General features: G+C 54.9%; 1 protein-coding gene across 1 annotated transcript; it reads left to right on the forward strand.

The window, feature by feature from the left end:
- The first annotated feature begins 2,725 nt into the window (after positions 1 to 2,725).
- Ubald2 (UBA like domain containing 2) lies at positions 2,726 to 7,457 on the forward strand. Its single transcript, XM_051181043.1, has 3 exons — positions 2,726 to 3,032; positions 3,166 to 3,228; positions 6,391 to 7,457. The coding sequence occupies exons 1-3, from the start codon at positions 2,913 to 2,915 to the stop codon at positions 6,700 to 6,702; spliced, it is 495 nt and encodes a 164-aa protein (XP_051037000.1). The 5' UTR covers positions 2,726 to 2,912; the 3' UTR covers positions 6,703 to 7,457.
- The last annotated feature ends 2,002 nt before the right edge of the window (positions 7,458 to 9,459 follow it).

Below are 9,459 nucleotides of genomic sequence, written 5' to 3' on the forward strand. Positions count from 1 at the left end.
TTTGCTTTCATCTTGAGCTCAAAGTCCTCTGCAAACATGACCTCATTCGTTTTTTCCTGGTCCAGGGAGCCGGCACTCCTGCTCCCAGCCATTCATCCTCAGCCAGATTCCCAGAAGCGTGAGTGTGTACTGATGGGTCCCTTCCTCCTGTCAAGACCTCAACCACAGGCACAGCTTTGCAGCTCTTCTGCCTCCTCCTGGGATGACCTTTGCCCACAGACGATCTCCTGAGCCCCAGCCCCTCTGGCTTAGGAGACTAACCTACTATGCCCATCCCAGTTACCCACAACCGTGTCCTGAACAGGGAAAACATTAGATAATCCTTACAGATGAGTTGCCTTGATGTCCAGGAAATAACAGATTTGGCAGCTTCCAGCTTTTATCTTCCTTGAGAGCTGGATTTGAATTCTCTACATAGCCCAGGCTAGCTCTGACTCCTGATCCTTCTGCCTCAGCCTCCCAAAGGCCGGGATTACAGGCCTTCACACACCACTATGGTGGGCGTGAGAACTTTTTAATTAAGACCTGGAGGCTATAGGCACGTTCTCTTAACCCAAGCTAGACCTTGCTACTCACCACCCTGGCACGTTTGACACCTGTGTGTGCTTGTGAGAGCCTGGAGCTCACAATGACCATGCTTCCTTGTTCAGGGGCGGCTCTTGGCAGTGAGGGCTGCTGGCTGCTTCCTTCTATTTTCATCTTGCAATTACCTGGGAGAACACAGCTGGAAGCTGTACAGGTGCTGCCTAGCCTGTGTACCGACATCTTTGCATGCAACCAAACAGCGCTAAAAAAAAAAAAAAATTCAGACAGAAAACTGTGTCTGTACAGACTTTTTTGAATATGCACACACTTTCCTTCTTATTTTTTTTTTTGAGCAACACAATACAACTATTTTAGTTTACATTCTGTTAGTTATTATAGAGTATTTTAGAAAGTATTTAAAATATATGGGAGGCTGTGTAGGGAACATGTCAAATGTTATGCTATGCTATCCTATGCTATATAAAAGGAGTTGAGTGTCCACAGACTTCGGTAGCTCTAGGGGACCCTGCCATGGATGTGGAGGGATGAACTATACTTGGCTTCCCAACTACACACGTGGCCTCGGCCTATGGGAATTCTGGGTGTCCAAGAATAATTACAGTACTCCTACCCCCTTGAAACAAACAAACAGGAAGGCAAACGAGATGACTCATCTACTGCACAAAGAAGTTATATTGTCTTCTTCTGGTCCCAGGGAGATAGCCGGGCTTCCTGCATGCTAGGCAAGCTCTGTACCAACCAGCCTCACACCTACTGTGTCTTCATCAGTATGTAAACATTGGCTGTAGTATGTAAAAATTATGTATGTAAACATCAGTATGTAAACATTATGTAGATTCTTTTCAAAAATGGTCAAGTCCTTTAGATGGAAGATTGATTCCGTTTACATAGAATAAAAATAGGCCAACAGAAAAGGCACGTGCCATCAAGCCTGTTGGCCTGAGTCTGATTTTGGAGACCATGGAAAGAGAGACCCGCTGCCCATGCAGCTGACTCTCACGGGTAAGTAAATAGAAACAGGGCCTGTTTTCTTCTTCTTGTCCTTCTGTTCTGCACAGCCCTAACTAGTCAAAATGTACTCTCTAGTTCTGAAGAGAAAGTGTCTTTCTGAACCAAAAGCCCTAAGAGTAAGATCCACTCCCCCGAGATCAGGGAGGGAACCGTTCCAGGCCCTCTCCCCACAGTAGAGAACCATGGATGTGTGAGGGTTTTACTTTACAATGTGCAATATTTACCTTATAAGCCGAGTTCATCATCTCATGTACCCTAAGTCATCTTTAGGCTACTGTAACAAAACAACATAAACTCTATATGAATGTATGTATCGATTCACCATTGATCAAGCAATGGTGAATGACAAGGGGGGGGGGGGGAAATCGTCCTGCCCAAACCTGACACTAACCAGCTCCTTTCTTTCTTTCTTTGGGTGTGTGTGTGTGTGTGTGTGTTCGAGTGCACAGACTTTCTCTACGTAGTCCTGGCTGTCCTTGAACTCACTATGTAGGCAAGGCTGGTCTCCAACTCAAGACAGAGATGCTCCCCCACCCCCCAAGTGCTGAAATTAAAAGCTTACATTACCGCGCCCTTTCGTTGGTAGTGTTTTTTGTTTTGTTTTGTTTTTTGAATCTAGGACCTCACGCTGTGTTTCAGATTTCGTGTTTTTTTTTTTTTTTAAGTGAGACTGTTTAGAAGCTATTTAAAATTTAAATACTCTTGGGAGTCGAGTAGCTGCAAAGGTTCTCTGTGTGTTTTCTATTTTGATCATTCTGTTTCTCGAGATGACCACATCTTTCAGAGGAAATGAGTCAAAGCCACTCGGTCTCGCTTTTCCAGCTGAGCATGTTCCGTTTCAATGAAGTAATGAATGAACTTGGCCAGCACCACCCCCACGCCTACAACCGCAAACACAGGGCAAGCTCCGCCAATCAGCGCGCACTCAAGGTCTTCGAGTTGAGTTCAAACCGGCCTACGGTAGGCCAATCAGCGCTCCAGGCCCCGCCCCCCGACATCGGTCCCAGCCAATCCCCGAGCAGGAGGAGCCAAAACACGGAGGCCGGCCAATGCCGGGGCGCCCCCGCGGCGCCGGCTCCGCCAATGGGCGCGGCCGCTGGAGAAGAGAAACAGAGCGGCCGGGCCCGCCGCAGGATTCGAATCGAACGTCCGTGTGGGAGCCGGCGGCCGGTCGGGCGGCGCGTGGGCCAATCAGCGGCGGCGGCTCGCGGCCCCCGAACGTTGGGCCCGGCGGCCCCGCCCCGCGCTGTTGTTTGCGGCGTCGGCGCGGCCGCGCGAGCCGGACCACAACACTCGGCGGCGGCGGCGGCGGAGCTGCGAGCGCGAGCCCGAGCCCGGGGCGGCCGCCCAGCGCCATGTCGGTGAACACGGACGAGCTGCGGCACCAGGTCATGATCAACCAGTTCGTGCTGGCCGCGGGCTGCGCGGCCGACCAGGCGCAGCAGCTGCTGCAGGCGGCGCACTGGCAGTTCGAGGTGCGCGTGGGGGCCCGGGCCTCGGGAGGTGGGCGCGCGGGGCCCGGGGTGCGGGGCGCGCGGGGGCCGCGGCGGGGAGGCCCGGAGCCCGGAGGCCTCGCTCACGCCGGCCGCGTCCCACGTTTGTCCGCAGACCGCCCTGAGCACGTTCTTCCAGGAAAGCAACATTCCCAACAGCCACCACCACCCTCAGATGGTAAGTGCCCCTCGGGGCCGCCCGGGGCGGCAGCTCGCTCGCTCGCTCGCTGTCAGCGCGCCGGTGACAGCCATGTTGCCGGGGAGCGGCGCGCCGCGAATGTAAACAAAGAGCCAAAATGTCTTCCAGGAAAGAGCGCTCCCAGGCCGGCGCTGGCTCGCCCAACTTTGGGACCCGCCTCCAGGCTCCTGGATCTGGGCCGGAGGCCCTGCGCCGGGCGCTGTGCCCTGGGCCTAGGGGCCGGGGTGTTGCGGAGGTGGGGGTGGGGGTGGAGGGCAAACGGCCCCCAGTACCAGCGGGGACTTGGGAGTCTGGTGGCAGAGGATGGAGAAGGGACTCGATGATAAGCAGACCTCAGGGGAGGCCAGGGGAAGGGGGCGGAAGCGGGGGCTTGGGGTTGACGCAGACACACACACACACACAAACACACACACGGGATTTGTGGCTTGGTGCAGCTCTCAGACACACACACACAAACACACACCCACCCCCAGTGCTGCAGGAAGGCAAAGATCCACCCTGGCTCCGGAAGCCCAGCTCTGTCTACAAAGCTTGGGTGTGTGTGTGTGGGGGGGGGGTGAACGCATACCCTGTGTGGAGGATATACAGGTTTATATACCCAGTAGAAGGTAAAGACTTTCATCTAATCTCAGTATGTGAAGAAACAGACAGTTCAGGAAAACAAGTGCCTCGAACCTGGGTTTGTCTCCCAACTTAGCTGCAGGCCAAAGCCTTTGCCCTCCTGGTCAGGTTCCTTGAGGCCCAGGACATCCCCTCTCCACTTCAATCCCTGGTTATCTATTAGCTCTGACCATGTAGGAGGGCCTGAGCCCAGTGGAGGATTGGTAAAACATTATTCCTGAGAAGAGTTGCTGTTGGACATTTTTGGCATTTCTTTAGTTGAGCGTCCTTGTCCCTGGCTCTCCCCAGAAGGCACCTGCACATGGTGGCTGGCTCCTCTGCTGGCTCGTTCTTGGCACTGTTTTCTTCCAGACAGGGAGGCCTGGGGAGTCAGAGTCGTCTGCCTCCATTTAAACTAACTTCCTTTTTGCATTTTGGAGTAAGCTGGAAAAGTGAATGGTGCTGAGGCCAGGCTCTTAGGAAAGGAATCACTTCCAAGACCCATCCCCTGCGTCCATCCGTACACACTTCTAGATTCCTGGACCTGGAAATACTTTCTCCATCCCTAACTCAGTTCTTCCTTCCCACAAGACAACTCAGAAAAACACAGTCTATGTTTAGGCCTCAGCGTGAATTGGAGTCCTGTTTGATCCCTTCCCCCCTCCCCCACCCCTGCAAAAGTGTGTGTGTGTGTGTGTGTGTGTGTGTGTGTGTGTGTGTGTGAGAGAGAGAGAGAGAGAGAGAAAGAGAGAGAGTCTGAATGTGAGTTTGTGTGTGCATGTGTCTGTGAGTGTGTGCGTGTTCCCCTTTGGAAACTTCCCTGAGGAGATGGCTGGTTTTGCGCTGTAATCACTGCATCCGTTGGGGACTTGCTGGCTGCTTCACCAGCACAGTGTAACAGCCCTGTTCTGGGGGGTCAGTGCTGTTTTTGAGACAAAATAATTAGAAAACTTAAAAACATTGGAACCCAGCACTTGGGGGTTGAGGCAGGAGGATTGTTGTGAACTCCAGGTCAGCCTGGTCTATCTAGGAAGATCCTTTCTCTGAAGACTTTACCATAACTGGTAAAGGCTTTTGCTTATTGCCAGCCACAGTTGGAGGAAGCATCACAAATGATAAGGGTCCCCTGTTGTGTGTGGGGGGGGGGGCACGAAGGGCAGTTGTTGAGAGGAAGCCGGACGACTGGGCCATTCCAGGGACACAATTACTTGAAGAGATTTCAGGAAGGGCTCTAGAAAATGTAGTTCAAGCCCCTGCTTTCACGAGAGCAGAGAGTTTACTCAGGCAGATAGGTACAGGTCCTGCCAACCTTCCAGATGTTTGTGAGAGGTCAACTCTTAAGAGACCTGGCCTCTGGCTCGGAAGACTGGGGAAGTCAGTCACGATGCTGTGATGCAACTGGTCTCTGTAGGCCACAACCCCCCATTCATTGTTTCCTGCTGCACAGAAGTCATGGGGGTGGGCAAGGAATCATGGTGGGAGGAGAGGCGTGTCTGGGTGGGGCTAGACCTGGCTGAGGCCTTTGGCCCTTGAGCAGACAATGGTCCAGGTCCCCTAGGATCTGATCTGGCACGGCCCCACTGGACAGGGTGAGGTGGGGTCCCTGCCTCAGTTTCTGGCTTTGCTTTAACTAGAGTGATTAAATTCTAGCACCCTGTTGTGTGTCTCCCCACCCCCAGTGCCCTGCGCCTTGGGGAGGAGCCAGTGTTGCTAAAATTGGGAGAAACTGAAAGGACTCGCTGGCCTCCTGAGAAAGGAAGAAGAGGCTTTGAGGTCACAGTCAGCTCATGTAGGCCCTGGGCTCTGACCCACCTGCTCCCAGTCCATGGGCTGGGCAGGGGTACTTCTTACCCCAGGAGTGTGCTGCTGGCATCTGGGGCTGGCATGGCTGACTGCCCAGAGCTGAGTGTCACTTAATCCTGAATGGAGAGTGAGGCTGGACACAGGCTTCAGCGCCTGGGCCCACAGGCTGGGACCCTGTAGACTCTAATGCCACGGTTTGCACCTGCTTTGGATACATGTTCTGTCGTGACCTAACCCTTGGGTCTCAGTTTCCTCGTTTGTGATATGGAAGAATTGAGCTAACCAGATTGAGTGGAGGGGGCCAGGGTCCAAGACCTGTTGGCTAAACTTGGGGAATGGAAGCCCCAAGAAAGTGCAGCTTTTCTGTGGCTGGTCCCGGGTAGAGACCCTCCACCCAGCCTGCTCCATGGCGCCTAACTAACCCCTGGGGACATCTGAGGGTGGATTGTGGAGGAAGCCAGCTGGCTCCCCTAGCCGGGAAAGGAGCTGGGCATTGGTGTCCTGGGCTGCTCCTTGTCCTTTCAAGATGACACCTTAGCTTTGAGTCGGAATTAACCATCGGCATCTCTTGGCCCTTGGTCTCGTTCCTGAGCACTGAGCAGTGCCTTTGGACTTTGCTCTTTGCTCTGGGGGAGATGGGTGGTCTGTTGAAGTTGCTTGTGGGCTAGAGGTGCCAGGGCCCTCACCCACACCTTTCCCCCACAGATGTGTACTCACCCACACCTTTCTCCCCCACAGATGTGTACTCCCAGCAACACCCCTGCGACTCCGCCCAACTTCCCTGACGCTCTAGCCATGTTCTCCAAGCTTCGAGCCTCTGAGGGTCTGCAGAACAGCAACAGCCCCATGACAGCCGTGGCCTGCTCCCCCCCTGCAAACTTCAGCCCCTTCTGGGCCGCATCTCCGCCCAGCCACCAGACGTCCTGGATCCCACCCTCTTCCCCCAACTCCTTCCATCATCTCCACTGCCCACAGCCCACGTGGCCCCCTGGAGCATCGCAGGGGGGCGCCCAGCAGAAAGCCATGGCAGCAGTGGATGGCCAGAGATGAGACTGGATGGCACTGGGCTGGATGGGGGCAGTCCAGGGTTGGGGACACAGCAGGGCTGGGGAGGGGGGAGCCACAAGAGGGTGGGGGGTTTCTTGAAGATCGCACTGGAAGATTTTATAAGAGAATTTTTGTGGGTGGGGGGGATAGTAATTGTCCTGAGCCACTTGGGTTCTTCAGGAGTTTCTCTTTGGGAAAGTTTTTCCTCTTTAATATATAACTGTAATATATATGAATATAAATTTAACGTGTGTGAGTGGGCCCGTACGCCAGGGGTGTTGGCATCGGAAGGGAATGGCCTCAACAATCCCTTTCCTTGACGGCACCTCCTCTGCCCAGTTTGGGGAAACAAAGGGTGCTTGTGGTCATAGCAGCAGGTGTCTGCTCCCTCCTTTAGAAGTCACATCCGCCATTAGGAAGTACGCCCCCCCACACCCCGAGGGAAGTCCCAGAGGGCTCTGTTGGGGCCCTGAACTTTCCTATCATCACTGGTGACTGGAGTCTTCTTCTCTGCTGGTGGTGGCCATGAAACTTGTCGCCCTGTCCCCAGCTGGGTGTACAAAGCTGGTAGGACTGAGAAGTTGGCTGACCCCTGAGTGGATACTTGGCTGCCCCACAGGTCCCCAGCCTCTCTGTGTCCGGTATCAGAGGACGACAACTCGGGAGAGCCTGCCTTTTGATTTGAGTTCCTACATTAAAATCACATCACACCAGGGTGCAATTTTAATTTAAAAACGTTAAAAGACTTTTCTAACTAACTTTCGTGGTGCTTTTGTCTGCTTCCGTGGGAAAGGGCGTGGGGGCTCTCCCTTGGTAGGAGTGGCGGCGTCATTTGACTGCTGCTGTGTTTATTTCCTTATGAGGATACATGGTCCGGGTGTTAGGGAGTACAGGCAGGGGCAGGTCCTTCCCGATCTCTGCCATGGGCTGTGCGAGATCGGGTTTTACAGTGGCTGTTGCCTTCAGGCCTATCTCTGTTTCTGCCCTCCTGAGCAGATTTCGCAGGTGCCAGTTGAACACCTGAATGTGCCAGCCTAGGTTGCCCAGTGCCACAAAGACTGTTCTGAGGGGCTGGGGTGGTGTCTGCGGGGCACCTCTTCTCATCCTCCAGCAGGGTGCTACTAGGTTCCCGGGCCTGCTCCTGGCTGTAGGAGCCTCGTGCAGGAGGAGTTGCTCCTGTCGCCCTTCCTGACAGCTAGCTCTGTGGATCTAACCCTGCTGCCTCTTCTGAGAGGTCCAGGGTTAGGGCCCAGGTGAAGTGATGCTTACAAGGCCCCAGGCGGGCAGCCCCCCACTTCCATCTTCAGACGCCCCCACACCGCCTGGTGGAGCAGAGCAGTGCGCCTAGCTACGCTACTGCCTGTGACACATGGTTGGCCTTGGAAGCCGGGTGTGCGCTTTCAGTTTTGATTCCTGGTTGGTACCCATGGGTGGCCTCCCAGACCTGCCCACCTGTGCTTTCCCAGGCCGGAAGGGGAAGTCCCTGGCTGGCAGGCATGTGGGTGGCCAGGCAGGGGCTGCTGGGGATGCCCTAGGGGACTCAGTGACCAGGCCACTCTAACATCTCGTCTCAAGCATGGTCACGAAGACTCAGAGAAGGCAGGGACCATTCCCTCCCAGGGCACCCTCCACCTCACGACACCCTAGCCAAGCTGGCAATACCTACCAGCAGTGAGAAGCCCATTGCTTGGCCATTTCCTACCACACTTCCTGTGTGATTTTTGTCTCCCCCCCCCCCCCGTCGCACCTCAAAGTGAACATCTTGCCCCAGATGATTTCCCATGTGAGAGGGAGTGATGGGAACAGGTGTGGGGTCCCATCTTACACTCCCACACCTCATCCTGAGGTGGGAGTAGAAACGCTTTCTTTTTAGACAAGTTCTTGCCATGTAACCCTTATTGGCCTCGAGCTCTGCGCCCTCCTGCCTCAGGTCTCTTTGAAAGGTTGCTGGGTGTGCACCCTTTGACGACGCACCGTTTCTTGTTTGTGGGCCCCTAGGGTCTGTCTGGAGGCCTCGGCTTATGGCTGAGCTGGGTGGGGCCGACAACTCTGGCCCTGAGCCTAAAAGCCCCTCCATAGCGGTGACCACAGGTGGTGGAGAGCAACCGCACTGAAGCACTGAGTGAGTGCATTGGGAGCAGTTGAGTCTCACCCCCTGCTCTCCAGGCAGCCAAGCACTGAGCCCCTCAACCAGGGCTGGCTTTCAAGCAACCATCTGCAGCAACTCATCCAAGAGGACTGCAGAGCTTAGGTGGGGACCTGCCCAGCAGTGTGGGTTTATCCTGGCTGGAAGCTACCCTGAGCCATCAGCCAGGGAGCAGGCGACAGCTGTAACCCTCACCTCTAAGCGGAACTGGTGTACAAATACCATGGGTCCCAGCCTGCTCAGAACGCTGGGGCCGGTCCTGCATGCTGGAAGACAAAGTTAGCACTGTCAGATGAGCACTGATATGGGACAGGTCCAGCCTGTTCCCAGGTTCCCAGAAACAGGTCTGGAGTCTTGCACCAGCTACCCTCCCTGCCCTGGGTGCAACATTCTGCTCTGTCCTCCCTGAGCTCCTGCATCCTTAGAACGGCTCAGTGGGGCTTGAGTTTAGCCCTCCAGCCATAAACTGGACCCACTGTCCAGGAACGGCCCAACCCTTCTGATGTAGGGGAACCCGGAAAACGCAGGGCCGCTTGGCCAGTAGTAAGTAGGTAGCTGCCTCCTGCACACTCTGCCTTCTTGAAGCAGGACAGCAGGGGGGTCTCCTGGCACCC

This window comes from Phodopus roborovskii, unplaced genomic scaffold (assembly GCF_943737965.1).
Source record: "Phodopus roborovskii unplaced genomic scaffold, PHOROB, whole genome shotgun sequence".
In the NCBI taxonomy this organism is placed as follows: domain Eukaryota; kingdom Metazoa; phylum Chordata; class Mammalia; order Rodentia; family Cricetidae; genus Phodopus; species Phodopus roborovskii.

Excerpts from the sequence above, each read along its gene's own strand:
- Ubald2 (XM_051181043.1), top strand. The coding sequence starts at position 2,913 with ATGTCGGTGAACACGGACGAGCTGCGGCACCAGGTCATGATCAACCAG. Across the intron at positions 3,033-3,165 it reads CGGCGCACTGGCAGTTCGAG|ACCGCCCTGAGCACGTTCTT; the intron begins GTGCGCGTGGGG and ends GTTTGTCCGCAG. Across the intron at positions 3,229-6,390 it reads GCCACCACCACCCTCAGATG|ATGTGTACTCCCAGCAACAC; the intron begins GTAAGTGCCCCT and ends TCTCCCCCACAG.